We start from the raw sequence: 20,561 nt of genomic DNA on the forward strand, positions 1-20,561 counted from the left end.
TTAAACAACAAATGATGCGTCTTCAAGAAAATAATTAAGACGTATTTAAACAATAAAAACGAGCTACACTTACATTTTAAGGATTACATGTTACATGTTAATAACAGAATGCGAAGGAAAAATATAACAAGCTGCAAAAGATTATTCCATGGAATGTATAAAGGTCCTATTAAAAATGTAATACTAAATATGTTATGCAAACAGTTATGTATGTTGATATGTCATTAATTTGACAAATGCTGTTAATAATTGAAAAAATTTCCAATAAAAATTATTGTAACACAAAATACCAGGCTGTCCATGTCAAAACTGGACAGGTGGCAACCCTAGTTCACTGGGTTCTTCGGGCCCTTCTTTGGGCTGGTTGGCATGAAAAGGAACCACAGGGTGCGGATCTGGGCCGGCGGGGACCACAAGAGCGGGGGGGCCCACAGGGGTTTTTCCCGGCGTACCGCTGGCCCAGTCCGACCCTGTCCACAGAACAGAAAAGCAAAGAACTGCTCTTACACCCAAGCAGGTGGCTCTGCTAGGGTTGCCACCTTTTTAAAAATCTTTTACCGGCTGCTGGGGGGCGGGGACACAAAGGGGCGGGCTGTGATGTCAAAAGGGGCGGGCCACGTCACGGATGCTAGAAGAAGTAAAAGAAAAGGTAAGTTCCAGGGGATTGGGGGCAGGACGAGGGCTCCTTCTAATCGTATTACAAATTTACCAGCAGCTACATTGCCGGTAAATTTGTAATACCGGCCCCGGTCTTGGTAGGTATTTTACCGGCTTAGCCGGTGGCAACCCTAGGCTCTGCCCTCAAGTCCAGGATACTAGAGACCAAGGTTAGCTTGAGAACAGAATCCAACCAAATCAAGGGGGGTTCACGGGGTAATCTGCATAAACAGAATTGTATTCTCTCTCAATATTCTCCTTTATTTGTCTTTACCCGCCCACTTAGACTGTAAGCTCGACCATGGGGCAGGGATATTGATCCCATTGTCTCTGTGTTGTGTATCTTTGTGTTTATTTCTATTTAGTATTGTATTTAGCATTTATTTATTATTATTACAATATAATTACCCCATCTGTTCTATTAAACTATTGTTCTGCTGTACAGTGCATCTTAAATAATTAGTGCTAGATAAATACAAATATACACTTACTAAGGCAAGTATCATTTTACCTAAAAAAATAACATTTAAACACCAACCAGTTAGCAACCCATTACCCAAATAAGGCTGGAGCAGTTTTACTGTATAGGGCAATAATTCTTATCAACCAACCAGATTTGCAGAGAACAGTTAAAACAATATTTTGATTGGCTGCCAACCTCACTAAAACGACATCATAAAGAAACGATATTACATATATGAATCAGTAGTCGTCGAAATGACAAAGGATGTGTGACAGGATTTGCCAGAAACAGACATTCACGTAACAAATTCCCTGATCAAATAGGGCCGGCATCGACTTGCCAGACCTTTGCGTCATCGGTCCGTGCTGACGTGTCTCGCAGTACGTCGGGGCCTGCTTCTCAACACAATCCTGCGGTCTCGATTAGCCGTATAAGCCGGTGAGGGTGAAAAGGCCGACATGAGCAAAAGGAAAGCACCACAGGAGAGCCCCAATGAAGGAATCACAGACTTCCTCGTAGGTAGGCGCGGATTTAACTAATGGAGCTCACCGAGAGAAACAAATACACCGGAGTATCTGAAATGGGAGCTGCCCTTTAACGTGTGCGGGTTTTCCATTGTTGTTTCCCGGAGGAGACGATTGAATACGTGCTTTTTGCACAGCAAATAACGTCTGCATTATGTTTGCCCCCAGTGCAACAGCCGCACAGGATACAGAGCGCAGACTATGTGCAAAACGAGAGCTAGTTGTACTAAATACAACAATTAGGGCTGATTGTATTCCATGTAACTGTCATACTTCTGCATTGCCTGCAGCCCAGCATATTTAATTTTATTCTCTGCGGCCTCCTAAAATTTTAGACCATTTGGTCTTCGTAAAGGAGCAGTAACACAAAGAAAATTAATGTGGCCTAAAGTAATAATAATATAATCTACAGTCTGGTCATTTCTCTATGGGACCAGACTGTAAATTATATCCTTCTAAATGGCGTGTCCTGACGTTGGAACGCGCCGTTTATAACAGGGGTCCCCGACTGCTGTATTGATGCCGCGTGTCTGAATTTGACGCCGCTTTGAATTGAACACCGGTGCGCCTGAATTGGACGCCGTCGCGCCTGATTTGGACGCCGACCCCCACACCCCCCGGCGTTTCACACAAAATCTAGATTATAATGCATAATGTACCGCCTACGGAAATTTATAAAGATATTAGAAGTCACCTCAGAGTTATTTGACCTGTATAAAAGCACTCGGCCTTCGGCCTCAGGCTTTTATATGGTCACATAACTCCTCGGTGGCATAATATCTTTATAAATTACAGTAGGGTTGTACATTATCCACTATATAATGTACTGTTGTTCTGCTCTGGTAAAACGGGGGTGTTTGCTTCAAAAACACAGCTATAGTTTATATAAACAAGCTGCTGTGTAGCCATGGGGGACAGCCATTCAAAGCTGAAAAAGGAGAAAAGGCACAGGATATGTGGCAGATAACAGATAAGCTCTGTAGTATACAATGGGATTCTTCAGAACGTATCTGTTATCTACTGTGTATCCTGTGCTTAAGTGGATACCCCCATGACTACACAGAAGCATGTTTATATAAACTATAGTTGCTCTGAAGTAAACACACTGATTTGGCAGTGCAGGGCAACGCTACATTATATTGTCTTTTCTTTAAAACACTTTCATTGGTGTTACTGTTCCTTTAAAGGAGACTTAAAAACCCACATCTCCCAGTTGCCTGGTTTTGCTTTGTCAAGTCCTGTCAGAGGCTCCAGGGTGGTGATCGCCAACCAGAAGACAATGAGTTCCACGACCAGATTAGTGTCGGTGAACTTGCTGCAGAGGCTTTGACAGAATATGACATGACAAACATGGTGGCTGCCAATTCTGCTGTGTAACACTGCATTTTGGGCACAGGTATGCTGTTGTCCTGTGCAGGGTTCCCGTTTTATATAAATGAATTTACTTGGCCATTAAGAAATACATGTACCAGTGTAAAGGGGGTAACAGTGTACCCCCTTTAATTCGGTTGGCTGTGGAGACTAATTTCACTGGGATGCATGCCGTGAGTAGCCTTTAACTGGTGCTAATTATAAATGAGGATGTAAACTGAAAATTAAAATGCTGCCTAATGGATAATTCTAAACAATGTTTCATTATACTTTAACATTTTTCATGGTTTAAAGTTATTTGGATATGTAACTGAAACCACTAATTATCTCTGCTACACTGTTGGTTCTGAGTATTGAATCAGTGTAGCAACAGTTAATTCCGTTGTAGCCCAGACTTAGGGGCCTATTTATCATGCAGTGTAAAAAGTGGAGTGAAACATTACTGGTGATGTTGCCCGGAGCAACCAATCGGCAATTAGATTTCAACAGCTAGAAAACAAAAGCTAAGGTCTGATTGGTTGCTATGAGCAACATCATGATGAAGATTTTCATTTATCCAGGTCATGATATGCAGTATTTGGTAGAATTAAGTCAAAGGCAACTGGACATTTAGATTTATTCTTGAAAACATTTCACCACTCATCTGAGTGGCTTCTTCAGTTCAATTAAATTGGTAGACCATTCCTGGCATTTAAACCTTACTGGGAAGTATCGTACAATAACATCTCTCTTACACTTGCAGAGTTGGCTAATTACGAGAGGAATGTCAACAGAGCTATTCACAAATACAATGCTTACAGGTAAGGTGCCTGTTTTGAGGCTATTCTGCGGTTATTTTTTGTGATTTCCTTATAGGTTGTTTTAAATTTAAGTTTTATGTGCAAATTTTAGCTGCACATCAATATTTAACCCACTCACTTATCTGAATCAGTACTGGCAATGGCGTGGGTTTCATGGATTCTCTCCCGAATATGCAGTTCTCATTATGATGGCATGGCCAGCTATAAGAATTGATCTACTTGTATATCTGATGGGCCAAGGCCACCAAGAGACAGTCGCAACCTCTCTGGCTTCCAGCTCTACGTGGGACTCGTACATCCTTGAATGATGGATCAGCAGATTCGATTCTCAGCCCAGACCGAGAGACAGTTGCAAGTGCTTCCTCCAACGCCTACAGAATAACACAATATTTTCCTTTACACAATGGAAGCTGTGTACATGTGTATGGCTGACAATAGTCTGCTCTATTCCGGATAAGTCATTCCTATTTGGTGTTCATATCTCTCAGTGTAACATTTGCAGAACGTTATAAAAAAATGTTCTGATGAGATCCTGTTCCTTGAGATACTGTCAAACACCAGGACCCCCTCTAAAACCAAGTAATGACAGTAGGCACATGCTGGTGAGATGCAACCTTTGATAGAATATATACCTGCTGCATGTTCTGATAATAGTGATAATGACTATCTTTGTCTTTGCAGGAAAGCTGCATCAGTTATTGCTAAATATCCCACTAAGATCAAGAGCGGGACAGAGGCCAAAAAACTGGTGAGCAGAGGTGTTTTCTTAAAGGGATTCTGTCATGATTTTTATGGTATAGTTTTCATTTCTAAATTACACTGTTTACACTGCAAATAGTTCACTCTGCAATATAAAATGTTATTCCTGAACCAGCAAGTGTATTTTTTTAGTTGTAATATTGGTGTGTAGGCACCATCTCAGGTCATTTTGTCTTGCTTTCAGAAAGAGCCAGCAATTTAGGATGGAACTGCTTTCTGACTAGGTTTGCCACCTGGCCGGTATTTTACTGGCCTGGCCAGTAATAATGATGGCTGATCCCAATGTTATTAATAGGGAAAAAAGTTACATATATAGGAAGGCTGGTATTTTTTTCCAGAAAAGGTGGCAACCCTATTTCTGATAGCTATTGTTTCTCCTACTCAATGTAACTGAATGTGTTGCAGTGGGACCTGGATTTTACTACTGCGTGCTGTTCTTAGATAAACCAGGGAGCTGCTATCTACTTGCCTTCCCATTCGGCAGGTTTCATTTAGGTAAAAAGAATGAAATGAGACTGATTGAAGGTGAACAACCCCTTTAAACGTGTTTTTCAGTTCAGTTGGTTTCAGATAGTTAACCAGCACCAACTTCCAGTACAGCAGTAAAGAGTGAATGAAGTTTATCAGATCACAAGTCACATGACTAGGGGCAGCTGGGAAACTGACAATATGTCTAGCCCCATGTCCGATTTCAAAATTAAAAATAAAAAAATCAGTTTGCTCTTGAGAAATGGATTTCAGTGCAGAATTTTAATGGAGCAGCACTATTAACTGATGCATTTTTTTTCCCCTTGACAGTATCCCTTTAAAGTTGTTTTCCTTCAAAGCACTTTTTCAGTTGAGATGTTTTCAGATTGTTCACCAGATCAACAAATCAAGTCTTTTTTCAATTGCTTTCCATCTTTTATGTTTGTTTTTTTTTGGTTTTTGAAAATTAAAGTTTAATGCAGATGCTCCAGGAGCATCTGAACTGTTACAATCTGCTTCATTTAGTTGCTACATTTAGTTGATATATTTCTCAGCAGCATCTGTGGAATATTAGCAACTATTGTATCAATTCTAACAGCTGCCTTTAATGAAACTTAGGGATTTTGCTCAGCAGGGACAAAGATAAAAAATGTATCAACTAAATGTATCCATTTAGAACAGTTAAAAGAGTCGGCAACCCCCTTTCCAGAGCTTAAAAACTTTACACTTCAGTACAGGTATAGGATCCCTTATCCGGAAACCCGATATCCAGAAAGCTCCGAATTACGGAATGGCTGTCTCCCATAGACTCCATTTTATCCAAATAATCAAATTTTTTAAAAATGATTTCCTTTTTCTTTGTAATAATAAAACAGTAGCTTATACTTGATCCCAGCTAAGATATAATTAATCATTATTGGAAGCAAAACCAGCCCATTGGGTTTATTTAATGTTTAAATGAATTTCTAGTAGACTTAAGGCATGAAGACCCAAATTACGGAAAGATCGGTTATCTGAAAAACCCCAGGTCCCGAGCATTCTGTATAACAGGTCCCATACCTGTATTAGAAAAACAATCACAAATAGAAAATAGAAAGTAATTGGAAAAAGTATTTATTTCTGGTGAACTATCTGAAACCAACTGAACTGCAAAAAAAGTGTATTAAAGGACCAGTAACATTAAAAAATTTTTTACAAAAATTCGTTAGTACACAACGAAAAAAATACACCAAGTCAAACTATACTTTAATTTAAATTGATCCAGAGGGGAAGGGGAAAACCCCCATTCAACCTTTCTTGAAACTCCAGTAGGGCTGTCATATGTTCTTTTCAGATATTTGAAACATGTACAAGTGATGCGGTAATGCAGAGTTGATGAAGCCTTTGAAAAAGCTTGGGGCCATGAACATCTCTTTAAATGGTCACATGCATTCCCGTGGGCCTCCAGCTGGACAGCTGTGGTCTAATGTATCTACCAGAACAACTGTTTCAGGGAACAAGATCCTCAACTTCACAGCTCTCACTATAAAAAAAAAAAAAAAAAAAAACCCTTATGGCACCCAGTTTTTAAATTAATAGGCATCTGCATCCTACTAAATTGAAATTTTAAGATCAATGACACGTGATACTTCCTTTCTTCTTATCTCAAATGATGTCCCTGTGTTCTTCAATTGATACATTGATTTCTGGCATTTCCAAGGTGCTACTAAAAAACTTTGATCTGTAACATTAGTAAAGCTTCATGTCGGAGCATCATGGCTGGAACTAGAGGTAGGCAGGCGGCTAGGCACATACCTGTTCTGTCTGCCTAGGGTCCTGGGTGAAACTGAGGTTCTTTACCCAGGCACTAGTGATGTGTGGGTCCGCAACCGACCCTAACCCAGCATGCTCCCTTCTTTTTCTATCTGCGCCTGACCTGCTGTGGCGTCACAAAAGGAGGCGAGGCCTATGTGAGTATATATAAAAAAAAAAAAAGTGCGTGGGGCAGAAGAAGGCTGAGTGCACATTCTAGCACTCTGCCCCCTACACTTGCCTTGGGGGGCTGTATTAACTAGGCCCGACTGGGAAGCATACTCAATAGTGGCTGAAGCTGCTACTGAAAAATGCCAGCAACTAGAGTATCGGATTGTAGTAATTTATTGAATAAGATTAACAGAGCTGCTAGGTGGAAACATAGGTTGGGGGTATTTACAAATCCATTACAGGTACAGTGGCAATTGCCTTTCATGTATTGATAAGCTATAACTCCATGCTCCAGCTCTTTCTGCTTTATGTGGTTGAGGATTTACACTGATATGAATGAATATGTACAAATAAATTAATCGTATTGCTCCTTTGCATACACATAGGCACTAAAGATCTGGTTGAAAAGTGAACTCTTTCCTGCTAAAAAACTTAAGGGACGGAGAGTAATCTAACAATAACTGAGGAGCAATTCATTTTTTCTATTTGCTTCTCCCTGCTGTGAGTGCAAGCTGCTCCTGTGTGTCTCTTTAGTGCAGTTAATTTGGCATTCTATTTAGCAGTTCCAACACCCCTCCAGATCAGATAGATGTTAAAAGTCTTTTTAAGCTGTCACGCTCCATTTCTATGCACTCTTCAAGTGAAGTGCCTACTGGCTGCAGTGACTGATCATGCTTCTGGCAAGTTTTCTTCCACAGGGAGATAATGTACTAATGGTACTTTTACAGACTTGTTTATTGATTGCACTCATGGTTTGCTTTCTGTTCTTTCCCAGGATGGGGTTGGAGCCAAAATTGCTGAGAAAATAGATGAGTTTCTGGCCACTGGAAAACTGCGCAAGCTAGAAAAGGTAGGATGTTTGTTACTTTATATGTTATGGGATGGTTTCAGATATATAGAATATATTTCCATATATATATATGTATATGTATATGTATATGTATATGTATATGTATATGTATATGTATATATATATATATATATATATATATATATATATATATATATATATATATATATATATATATATATCTCTAAAGGGAGGGTATGGGACCTGTTATCCAGAATGTTTGGGACCTGGGGTTTTCTGTATACTGGATCTTTCTGTAGTTTGGATCTTCATACCTTAAAGGAGAAGCAAACCCAAAATTTAAAAAAACCCTACTCCCCTTACCCTATATAGACCCCAGCCTAAGTGTTAGCCAGGCCTAACTTTTTACTTACCCCATGGTTCAGATTCAGGCATCGGAGTTCATGGGTGCCATCTTCAGCGAATTCGGTAATCTTCAGAACAAGACCGGTGCTTCGGAAAGTTTTGTGAGTTTAGGCACATGCACAGTTTTTTGTGAAACATTAAATTGCTCCAACTGTGCATTCGCCGCTCCGCCGGTCTCATTCTGAAGATTACCGAAGCGGCTGAAGATGGCGCCGGTGAATTCCGATGCCTGAATTTGCACTGAGGGGTAAGTAAAAAGTTAGGGGCTTTTGCCCAGGGTAACACTTAGGCTGGGGGGGGTTTAACTTTTGGGTTTGCTTCTCCTTTAAGTCTACTAGAAAATATTTATCTTTATTCCGTTATCCGGAAACCCATTATCCAGAAAGTTCCAAATTACAGAAAGGCCATCTCCCATAAACTCCATTATAATCAAATAATACAAATTTGTAAAAATGATTTCATTTTTCTCTGTGATAATAAAACAGTACTTTGTACTTGATTCCAACTAATAATTAATCCTTATTGGAAACAAAATCGGCTTATTGGGTTTATTTAATGTTTACATGATTTTCTAGTAAGGTGTGAAGATCCAAATTATGGAAAGATCCGTTATTCGGAAAACCGAATATATTTATATATATCTTTATATACCTATATCTATAGAGAAAGAGATATGGTTGCAGAGCCTATGATAGATCAGATCTAGGACCACTCTTCCACTGATTAGGTGCTTGTGTTGCTGTTAAGTAGCATAGTAGGAAATGTAACGTGATTAGGAGTTAGGGTGAGGTCATGCTGTGTGTATAGTCCGCTTCTCTCAGCCCATGTTTTATAGGTAGTTGGAGAGCAGCGGATCCGCTCCTAAACTCCTCTGTGATTAGCTGCACTGACAGACACAGCATCATCTCTAGTGCAGCTACATGGTGCAGAGATAGGTCTGAAAAATGTGAAACCATGCATTTTTGGGCCAATCTCCACACGTAGCTACACTCGGATCAATGCTGTGCCTGTCAGTGCAGCCACACACAGAAGAGTATAGGAGCCGCCATATGCCCTCACCCTAATGTTTGTCTTTAGTTTAGCTTATGGGCGTATTTAATTGGCGACATATTTAATAGCAACCACACTGTTGCTAAAATCCTTCAATATGGTTGCTATAGTATATGTAACTGCTTTGTTGCAGTTTAATAGCTGCATTAGTAAATAAGCCCCATTATGTGATATGGCTCACCCTATGCATCGAACTGCACGTGTCTGTATAGTTGTATCTATGCATACCGAAGGCAGCAGCCAGATTTCATTACTCAGTTTAGATATTCTCCATGTCATTTTTTTTATTGAATTTCAAATACAGGCACCTGCAATATTAAGCTTTGCAGCATTGATGTTACACTATTGGGGGCACGTGCATGTGCAAGACTCTCTTTCAGTCACATACACAACCTAAAGCAAACAGTCATTGGTGCAAGATTTACAGGCAGAACCATGGAAAACAAACATCTGGTTTCACAAATAACATTCATAGAGGAAAAAAAACAGTTTTTGGGTACATCAGCTGCAATTTTGATGTAAAATCCGGGAAACCATTACTTAAAATCAGGGAAATGCGCCCATTGTAATTATAAATTGGTGGGACCACAAATAAAAAATGTAAAATGTGGGAAAACTTAAAAATCAGGATACTTAAAATCTAGGTTTCACTTTATATATGTGTTGTATTATTTCTTCCTTAGATCCGGCAAGATGACACCAGTTCCTCCATTAATTTTCTAACAAGGGTCACTGGAATAGGGTGAGTGCTGTTTTGTACTGATCAATGACCGTGTAGGAGGTGGGTACAGCAGAAGAGAGGGATATAAAGGTTGGGGTGGCCTGTTCAGTTCGATGTAAGGAGAGGAGAGATGTAGATGACAGATCTGCTGTTCAAAGTGAATAGGCTGGGGTGTATATAATTCTTTTAATTCTGTTTGTCTTGTGTAACAGACCTGCAGCTGCTAGGAAGTTTTTTGACGAAGGAATTAAGACATTGGACGGTACGTGACAAATGCTGATGATTTTCATTTTTCATTGTGTTAATGGACATGACTTTGTATTCTTCAAACCAAGGCCAGATGTAATAATAGCCATAGACTATACGGAGGTCAGTTGGAAAATTATGCCTTTGCAGGATTTCCACTGAGACCATAAGTCCATTGTCTGCCATATGAGAGCGGTGCAGGTCAGTTTTAGAGGTTTTTGCTTTGTGTAAGTGTTTATTTTCTGGCCAGAGCCTAATGTTTGTAATCAAATGAGTATGTCTTAAAGGAGACAAATAACAGAAATTAAAAAAGCCTAATTTTGTAGGCAATTATGAATAATATATGGTGTTGGTGTCACATTGTGCTAAAAATAAATATTATCTTTGAAAATGGCCTCTTTATTGGAGCACCCTATAGATGGTTCCTGTTTCAAATAAAGGGTGGGTGTGCCCTAACGGTCCCTGCCAGAAGCACAGTAGGAGGGGGGACAGCCAATCACAGTCCTGCAGTCACACAAGCAAAGATAGGCTTCAGTTCCCTATCAGGTCCTGTTAGCTGCTGATTGGTTCCAATCCTACAGTGCATGAGCTGAGTGCCACCTGCTCACCCTGCGCAGCCAGAGAATTCAGGGAGCAGGAAGTGGAAGAGAAGGATTATTAGTAATTTGCAGAAATATTCAATAAATATTCAATAAATATTATATCGCACTGGTACATTCTTATTTTTTACACAAAATGTCTTTAATACCTTACTATTGTCCATTTCCTCATAGGCCAAATGTCCTTATGGAATTCCTTAATGGGAAATGTATGGGTAATGTTTGAATTGTATAGAGAGAAGAATGATATATGAACTTACTAACTGAAACCATTTAAATTCTATAAATAATCCTGTTCCCTTGTCTCCAGATCTCAGAAATAATGAACATAAATTGAATCACCATCAAAAGATTGGATTGAAGTGCGTATAATGGAAAAAAAATGTATTTTTAAGTATGATGTAGAGGGTGATATTCTGAGACAATTTGCAGTTGGTTTTCATTTTTTATTATTTGCATTTTAAGCAAACTGGTAACTAGAGTCCAAATTACCCTAGCAACCATTCATTGATTTGAATAAGAGAATGAACTATAAATAGAAGAGGACCTAACTAGAAATATGAGAAATAAAAGTAGCGATAACAATACCTTTTGTATCCTTAAAGAGCATTTGCTTTTTAGATGCGGTCAGTGAAAGCTGGAAAGAGTCAGAAGAAAAAGGCAAATAATTATAAAACTATAAAAAATAAATAATGAAGACCAATTGACAATTTGCTTACAATTTGCCATTCTATAACATACTACAAGTTAACTTAAAGGTGAACCACCCCTTCAAAGCCTGTTTTTTTATATTTTCAGACACTTTGATGATTTTGAGAAGCGGATCCCACGTAAGGAGATGTTGCAAATGCAGGTACTATGGAATTGTATTTATATCCTTATTGTACTGAGCACATCCCACTCAGCACTGCTAATCCAATAGAATTGGTTCTGATGTTTAACCTATTCTGACAGGATAGCCAATCCATGTTTTATTTATTTTCTATACTAGTAAAAGTCATTTTGCATATTGTATGATTGTTGGTGTATGAGGGCCCCCATGATGCTGCGACCATCAAATTGTAATCACCCAATTGGCAAAAACAAAGAAAGATGCAGATTGATAACCCACTTCATGCATGGGGGACATCTGCATGTGATATGACCCATCAGATTGAATGCTGGACTTTGATTGGCAGTGTCATTCAGTCAGTTCCCTTATGGACTGATTATTCGCATTGTAGGATGAAAATACTGTAGGTCTGGCCCTTGCCATGCTGTAAGGCCAGTGGAGATCATCTGCTATAGGTTAAAGGGGAGCTATCGAAAATGAAAATTTAATGGGGAACTCCGGCTTCCAAACCAAAATTTGATAAAGAGGCCCACATAACACAGAAATCCCTAACATATACATCACCTGTTTCTTTAAACAGGTATGTAATAAATGCCATTTTCTATGCTGAAATCCAGCTGTTTAACAGTTTAACTTCTCTTTCTGCATCATTTGAAATCTTGGCAGGGAAGGAGGGACTAAACACTGAAGTTATAGATTGTAACAACTTCTCCACAGCTTACAGACAGCATGCAGGAACTACATAACCCACAATGCATTGCACTGTGATGTTCCTTTCCTTATTGAATCACGTGTGCAGGGAATTGTGGGGTTTGGAGGATGCAGGCTGAGGACAGATGGCTGCTGATACAAAGTAGTCAGCCAGCACCGCAAAGTAGCCAGACAGATCAGCAGAAGAGCATGGGCTAGGCTTAGGGAACTGTTCCAAAAAATTAAAAATCATGAAAAGTCTGCATATTTTTTAATTGATGTATATTGCAAAGCTGCTTTTCAAAAAGCTTAAGTTATGTTTGAGTGGCGTTCCCCTTTAATATAAGCTTCGTCATACTGAAATAAGAAAGTTTCCAAATACAATCAATTAAAAATTCTATACTGTTTCTGAAATAATCAATTTTATCTTCACTATCCCTCTCTCGGCATCTGTTTCTCCTCATTCTGTCTTCATGCAGGAGTTGTGTGTCAGATTGACAGTTAGATCCAATATATCTTGTAAGGGGGGGGGGCTCCCTTTCCTAGCAGATGTATTAGAGCCCACTCAAATAACTGATTCCAGTACAAACACAATCTAACAAAATAACTACATGCAGAATTTGTGCAAAATGCAGAGAGACATGATTGGTGATTTTAATAGAGTGAGCTCTAATACATCTTCTAGGCAAATGGAGCCCCCCTATAAGATATATTGGATCGGTCAATAGGGATTGGTGAATTGCTTTGTTTCGTCGTGGAACTGACGCCCATAGACTTGTATGGCGTTGCGCGTAACAAAACGCGGGTCAAAATTTTTTTGACGCCCATAGACTTTAATGGGAGTCAGCGACTTGGCGAAACAAAATGGGTCACATTCGGACATCCCTAACTGTCAGTGAATATCTAACACTCAACTCCTGCATAAAGACAGAATGATGAGAAACAGATGCTGAGAGAGGAAAAGATAAACTTGATTATTTCAGAAACTGATTGAGTGTATTAAGAGAATTTCTTATGTCAGTATGATGACGCTTATATTATATTTTGATTTTTGCGATAGTTCCTCTTTAAAATCATGCAAGTTGTCTGACTGTCATACTCAGGGCCACCATTAGAGCAAAATAGGCTAACATTCCATCAGAGGCCTTGACTGTGGTAAAATGGATGAAGTTTTACAAGAAAGGAGCAGAGTTTGGTTGGATATGGGGCAGTATTGGGGGCAGGATTTGGCAACTCAAGGGCATAGTCAAGTTAAAGGCCCCACAATTCCTGGCAGAAACCCTGGTCTTATGGTCTGTGAATTTACATTATGGGAGCTGCCATACTCTCAGATCAGTGGCATAATTAGAATGTACTGTATGCTTCAAATTGGGGCAGGGGCTGATGCAAGTGCTGAATAATCTCTGTAAAGCTCTGGGTAAATGTGTCAGCCCTAAAGAAATTAAAGGGGTACTGGCATGGGAAAACATGTTTTTTTTTTTTCCAAAATGCATCAGTTATTAGTGCTGATCCAGCAGAATCCTGAAATCCATTTTGCAAAAGAGCAAACGGATATTGTTTTATTCAGTTTTGAAATCTGACATGGGGCTAGACATATTGTCAATTTCCCAGCTGCCCCAGTCATGTGACTTGTGCCTGCACTTAAGGATGGAACTACTTTCTGGCAGGCTGTTATTAATGTGTTTTGGAAAAAACATGTTTTCTCATGACAGTATCCCTTTAAAGAGCATAGGAATAAATCTCACATGGTCTAAATTGTCATGTTTGTTTTTTTTTTTCTTGCAGGAAATAATTCTAGATAAAGTGAATAACCTGGACCCCGAGTACATCGCTACAGTATGTGGAAGCTTCAGACGAGGTGTGTGTCCATCCCTAGAAGTGTAGATAGACCATGACCCTGGCAATTCAAATTCCACAAAGAAACCTGCTTTGTGCAAACTGTTAAACCCCCACCTGCAACTAGAAAGGCCAACAATTATTCAGGCCCTATATTAAAGGGGTTGTTTTTGCTGTACCCATGTACAAATTCTTAACCCTTTTTCTACTCTGTCCTTCTCTCCCCAAGCTTAAATTATGGCCGCCCTTCCGTTTCAAAGGGAATCTTAGACATAAAATTAAAAACTAAGAATAATGAAGACTAATCGAAAAGTTGCTAAGTATAGGATGTTCTGTAACATGCTAAAAGGTGAACTACCCTTTTAAAGTTTATTTCATGTAATTTTAGTAACTTTTCAGCTGGTCTTCATTATTTATTTTTTATAGTTTTTTAATTATTTGCCATCTTCTTCTGACTCTTTCCAGCTTTCAAATGGGCGTCACTGACCCCATCTAAAAAACAAATGCTCTGTAAGGCTACAATTGTATTGTTATTGCTACTTTGTATTACTCATCTTTCTATCCAGGCCTCTCCTATTCATATTCCAGTCTCTTATTCAATGCATGGTTGCTAGGGTAATTTGGACCCTGTGGCTCAAAATTGGAGAGCTGCTGAATAAAAACTGAAATAACTTAAAAAACACGAATAATAAAGAAATGAAAGCAAATTTCAAATTGTCTCAATATCACTCTCTACATTATACTAAAAGTTAAATTAAAGGTGTACAACACCTTCAAGCATTGACTAAGGCCGTTTGCTATTGGTCTGGTTATGGGGCTCCCCCTAACTCTACCCCTACCCACTAAGTAGTGGCTTTACTGGCAGACTGGAAGATGATTATGTGAAGGGCTGGAGAGAAAGCAAATATGTTTAAAAATGCCTCAGAATTAATCGTTATGGTTGCTTGGTGTCATTCACCTTTAAAAACCTGTCACATAAGAAAGGCAGTAAAAACATCCGCATTAACATCCCTTTTTAACCTCTTTTTTTTCCTTCATATTTGTCTCCAGGTGCAGAGTCCAGTGGGGATATGGATATTCTACTAACTCACCCAGACTTCACTTCAGAGTCTGCCAAACAGGTCAGAAACCAGTGATCATCCCATTAGCTAAATATAAGAGGTGCGGCTCTGCTTTGGCTTTACCTGATAGGAGACCGTGCCATTTGCAAGTCTATAGTCGGCAGAAGCTGTTTAGCCTTGTTTGGCTCTTTGCACAGTATTAAAGGATAAGTAAACCTTAAAAAATAAGTGAATGTAAAATTGATGGGGGTGCTATTCTAAGCACTTTTGCATTGTACATTCTTTATTTTATTTTTTTTTAATTCAAAGTGATACATGTGCTGTTAATATAAATGAATTTTGTTATAACCCCGCCACCTGCTGGTCATTTTCTGACCAACAAGTAACCAAGTCAAGGAAGTTGTCAGGAAAAAGAAAGAGGCTGCTCTGATGTTCTTCTGGTTAGCAAAAAAAAATATAAACCTTTCTCAAATCTTTCCTAAGCAGAAGAACATCAGAGCAGCCTCTTTCTATCTCCTGACAACTTCTTGGTGGTCTGAATGATGGGAAACTGACCAGCAGGTAAAAAAATTCATTCATATTAACAGTACATGTATCCCTTAATGCAGGGATCCCCAACCTTGTGAACCCGTCAGCAACATTCAGAAGTAAAAGGAGTTGGGGAGCAACACTAGCATGAAAATGTTCCTAAGGTGCCAAATAAGTGCTGTGATTGGCCATTTATTAGCCCCTATGTGCATTGTCAACCTACATTGAGGCTCTGTTTAGCAGTGCACCTGGTTTTTATGCAGCCAAAACTTGCTTCCAAGCCTGGAATTCAAAAATAAGCAACTGCTTTGAGGCCACTGGGAGCAACATCTAAGGGGTTGGTGAGCAACATGTTGCTCACGAGCTACTGGTTGGGGATCGCTGCCTTAATGTCTTGAAATTAAAAAATAAATAACGAATGTACATTGCAAATGTGCTTACAATAGCACCCCCATCAATTTTGCTTTCACTTATTTTTTAAGCTTTACTTATCCTTTAAACTAAAATGATAAAAGAGCATCTACTATGGGACGTCGTGTCCATTTTGTTGCACTCCAGTGAAGCTGCCATATTTGCATCGTAGCATAAACCAGTAAAGAGACAGGCGAGGATTTAATGACATGTAGAATTCCATGGTAAGCTGGCACAGAAACTGGACTTACTCCAAAATAGATGCAAATAAAACGTTTTATTACGCAAAAGGGAACATCTCAGAGGGTGGCCTTACGCGTTTCATGCCTCAGGGGCACTTAGTAATAGAATTTAATGACCTTTATTTGCTGTCTTTCTCTTCCCAGCCGCGCCTCTTGCATCAGGTTGTGCAGTGCCTGGAAGATTGCAACTTCATCACAGACACACTTGTAAAGGGAGACACAAAATTTATGGTACTGTCATTAGCTATTTTTCTATTTACACAATATTTACACAACCTGTATGGCTGAAATGCTCGGTGGGGGATTTACTCAGATGGGTTTTAGTCTGTATTGTAGGTTATGGACCTCCAAGTGATCCTGTCACACAGTCTTTTGATTATGTGCATAGCAATCATAAGGACTCATAAACAAACCAGAGCAGGTTTAGCAGAGTTGGTTAATTTGGTTAGGAAGTTGACATCACAGAAGGCGACAAGGACCTAATCTCTACTGATCATATAATAATCTCTCTAATAATTTATTTATCAGTAGGTCTTTCCAGCTGACACAAGGTCACCAATTCTGATTAGAAGAAAAGAGGTTCTGGCTAAATATTCAGAAGGTGTTTTTAAAGTGAGGGCTGTGAAGATGTGGAATTCTCTCCCTGAATCAGTCGTACAGGCTGTTACATTAGATAGCTTTAAGAAGGAATTGGATGGCTTTTTAGCAAGTGAGGGAATAAAGACTGAATTTGATGGACGTGTGTCTTTGTTCAACCTAACTTACTATTTTACTATGATATAAACATGTTCCTCTTTTGCTTTCCAGGGGGTGTGCCAGCTGCCTTGTGAGAGTGACCAGGACTATCCGTACCGGAGGATAGATATCAGGTGAGCATCCCTTGCTGCTGTCTGTCTTCTCATTCAATCAGGATAGAGCATTCGATTCCTTCCATCTTTTATAATATTGTCCAGTGCTGGGATTCTCCGGGTACTGCCCTAAAACTGGACATTCACTGGCAAATCATTTCACATAACCCTTTGTTTTGTCCATTCAGGCTGATACCAAAGGACCAGTATTACTGTGGAGTCCTCTATTTCACCGGCAGTGATATTTTCAACAAGAACATGCGAACCCATGCCCTGGAGAAAGGCTTCACTCTGAATGAGTACACCCTGCGCCCGCTGGGAGTCACAGGTAGGCATCTGATTATTCAGTAGGTTGGCAGTTGGTAGCTCACCACCCGTCACAAATAGGTTACTGGGAGTTTTGGCTAAAATAACACTTTCGAAAGTAATTTTGTGCTAGGAAAACCGTAATATTTCTATGCCCAACAGAAGCTACATTCAAAGGACCAGTTCAGTGTAAAAATAAAAACAAGGTAAAAAGATAGGCTGTGCAAAATAAAAAATGTTTTCAATATAGTTAGTTAAAAATGTAATGTATAAAGACTGGAGTGACTGGTTATGTAACAGAACAGAACACTACTTCTTGCTTTTCAGCTCTCTAACTCTGAGTTAGTCAGCGACTGGAAGGGTGCCACATGGGACATAACTGTTGAGTGAGTTTCAGTGGAAACAAAGAGAGCTGCAAAGCAGGAAGTAATGTTCTGGCTATTATGTTACACATCAAGTCACTCCAGCTTTATAGATTATATTTTTGTCTAACTCTATTAGAAACATTTTTTATTTTGCACAGCCTATCTATTTATCCCATTTGAACTGTTCCTTTAAAGGCTATTGATTAGTAAGGAGGGAAGTGCATCACTATTTTCCCTGCTTGCCTGACCCAGCAGAGGGCATGTTTTATCATAGTTTGTGCATGACAGATCTTTATTATAGTAAGCATAGCTACTCCAACTAATGAAATCATAACCAGTGTATACTGACAGCAACGTGAATGCTTCCATGACCAAACTCTCTCTCTCATATCCTCTTCTTCAGGAATAGCCGGTGAGCCTTTGCCGATAGACAGTGAGAAGGATATATTTGACTATATACAGTGGAAATACCGGGAGCCAAAGGATCGCAGCGAATGAGTTTAACATTTGGAGCGGTTATTTGCTTTTTAACCCATAATATACCTGTTCGCAAGCAAGTCTACAGATGTTTTAAATAAGCCATCCGCTAAATAGTGACATATAAACTCTCCATTGGAGGAGCAGATCATGTGATACTATGTGTGTGTGTGTAGCTTGATGACAACTAAAAGGTGCTGTTGTGGGTGCATGTGTGTTTGTGCTTTTTGTGTGAATAGGTGCAGAATACTTTAACCATTGCTCCTCTTGCAGTAGTTCCTATTAGTGTTTTTCTTCTATCCCTGCTACTTAAAGGGTTAATGTTTAATTTTATCTGCACCATTTTTAGTTTGGGTTTTGGTAGATACCATATTATGGGATGTTTAAAAGTGAAGAAGAAGGTCGAGTCACATTTTGTTCTGCCATAATGTAGGCAGCCCCTGCTGTCCTTGTCATTAGATATTATATCGAAGGTGCTGTCATCTTTATTTTAGCTAGAATATTTTAAAGGAATTTTTATGTTTTGCCTTTTTCCCCTAAAATTAATAGCTGTTTTTTTTTTTTTTTTTTAAATATGTTTTTATATTTTAATTGCTGTTACATTTATTTAAATGAATGTCCATGTTCTCATTAACTGATCTAGAGGGGCCCAAGTTGGCAGCTTTCATCAGCCCATATATATGGCCACCCTAATTTGAGTTTGACACTGTGAGCTGAACTAGTAATAACTTTGTAGCAGAAAGCAAAGGGGAAATCATTAGACAGTTACTTTTTAGAGCAGTGGTGCATGGAGTGATCTCTGCAGGCCCCATTATGTTGGGCATATACGCTTAGAGTGAAGCACTCTGATTGGGCCCTTCCAAATGGGCCTAAGACCAATGACATCCTGGTGAATTTGAAACAAGTGAAGCAGCCATATGCACATTCTAGCAGCAATCGCCAACTTTTTTCACCCCATGGACCAGTGTAAAGGCCAAATTTTTTGCAAGAACCAACGGGGTGGGGTCAACTGTACGTGGTGCATAAATTTCATGTGCTCCACGGCAAATCTATCCACGCAGCATCAAATTCACCAAGGCCGTGTCAAAGGTGCATGCCACTTGAAATGCGCGCTCGGTGGCCCAGTTCAGGTATGTCTGCAGCCCGGTACTGGGCTGCGGACCGGCGGTTGGGGACCCCTGCATTAGAGAATCAGGAGTAAGTTGTAGGGCCTACAGATCTCTTGCATGAGAGAATAAAGGTGGCCATACACGGGCCGATAAAAGCTGCCGACAGACTGTGTCGGCAGCTTATTGGCCCGTGTATGGGGGCCCCCGACGGGCTTCCCCGATCGAGATCTGGCCGAAAGTCGGCCAGATCTCGATCGGATGGGTTTAAAAATCCCGTCGGATCGCGGCCGCATCTGTTCGTTGATGCGGCCCCACGATCCGACCGCCCGTTTGCCGAATGCTAGGATCCGATCGTTGGGCCCACGATCGAATCTGCCCGATATTGCCCACCTCAAGGTGGGCATATCGGAGGGAGATCCGCTCGTTTGACGACATCGCCAAACGAGCGGATCTATCCATGTATGTCCACCTTAAGACTGTTTATAGTCCTGTCTCTTCACTTTGGATCCCCATCTCAGCATTCTTCAGCATATCATGAAGACTAAAGCATTGTGGTTATTATAGTTCAACAACAACAGGGACCCAAGGTTAAGAATCTGGGCTTATAGAAGGACAGGTTTTTCTGATTTGGTGGTTAATGCTTTACTAGACCCCCACCCAATGATTGTTTACAAGTAAGGTGTTGTTACACTACTGTGGGGCTATGGAAAGAATTGAATCATGTACGTCATGCTGGACTCCTGTTGTTGTTGTTCTTGCCCTTGCAATAAATATTAGATGTGATATTCATACTCTTATTTCATTCAGTGATACATGACTGGGAACATTCACAGAGAGCAGCTATTTTACACACAAACGTTAACATTGGAGACAAACGTCACTATTGATGTTGCCCATATTAAACCAATAAGCAAATTAAAAAATGTCAGCAGTCACCTACAAGTTAGAAAACTAAATGTGTTTGGTTGCTATGAGCAATATGAACAGTGATGTTTATCTCCAATGTTAATCAATATGCCC

At 39.7% G+C, this 20,561-nt stretch overlaps 1 protein-coding gene across 2 annotated transcripts; it reads left to right on the forward strand.

Annotated features, from left to right (window-relative positions):
• Nucleotides 1-1,334: 1,334 nt before the first annotated feature.
• On the forward strand, nucleotides 1,335-20,324 carry polb.S (polymerase (DNA directed), beta S homeolog). Of its 2 annotated transcripts, NM_001088174.1 has the most exons (14): nucleotides 1,335-1,639; nucleotides 3,758-3,815; nucleotides 4,497-4,563; nucleotides 7,780-7,854; nucleotides 9,954-10,012; nucleotides 10,204-10,253; nucleotides 11,147-11,198; nucleotides 11,635-11,689; nucleotides 14,144-14,216; nucleotides 15,245-15,315; nucleotides 16,581-16,667; nucleotides 17,244-17,305; nucleotides 17,473-17,612; nucleotides 18,359-18,583. In NM_001088174.1, exons 1-14 carry the CDS (start codon nucleotides 1,579-1,581, stop codon nucleotides 18,451-18,453), a joined length of 1,005 nt encoding a protein of 334 aa, NP_001081643.1. In that variant the 5' UTR covers nucleotides 1,335-1,578; the 3' UTR covers nucleotides 18,454-18,583. The 2 variants fall into 2 exon arrangements, with proteins under 2 accessions (NP_001081643.1, XP_018109615.1); XM_018254126.2 differs by lacking the exons at nucleotides 1,335-1,639; nucleotides 3,758-3,815 and adding an exon at nucleotides 3,823-4,417 and having other exon boundaries at nucleotides 18,359-20,324.
• The last annotated feature ends 237 nt before the right edge of the window (nucleotides 20,325-20,561 follow it).

The sequence above is a fragment of the Xenopus laevis genome, chromosome 3S, assembly GCF_017654675.1.
Source record: "Xenopus laevis strain J_2021 chromosome 3S, Xenopus_laevis_v10.1, whole genome shotgun sequence".
Taxonomy (NCBI): Eukaryota; Metazoa; Chordata; class Amphibia; order Anura; family Pipidae; genus Xenopus; species Xenopus laevis.

What these genes read in the sequence shown, in the direction of transcription:
- polb.S (NM_001088174.1), top strand. Translation starts at nt 1,579, where the DNA reads ATGAGCAAAAGGAAAGCACCACAGGAGAGCCCCAATGAAGGAATCACA. An exon ending in GGACAGAGGCCAAAAAACTG is followed by an intron (nt 4,564 to 7,779) that starts GTGAGCAGAGGT and finishes GTTCTTTCCCAG; the next exon opens with GATGGGGTTGGAGCCAAAAT. An exon ending in AGGAATTAAGACATTGGACG is followed by an intron (nt 10,254 to 11,146) that starts GTACGTGACAAA and finishes CCTTGTCTCCAG; the next exon opens with ATCTCAGAAATAATGAACAT.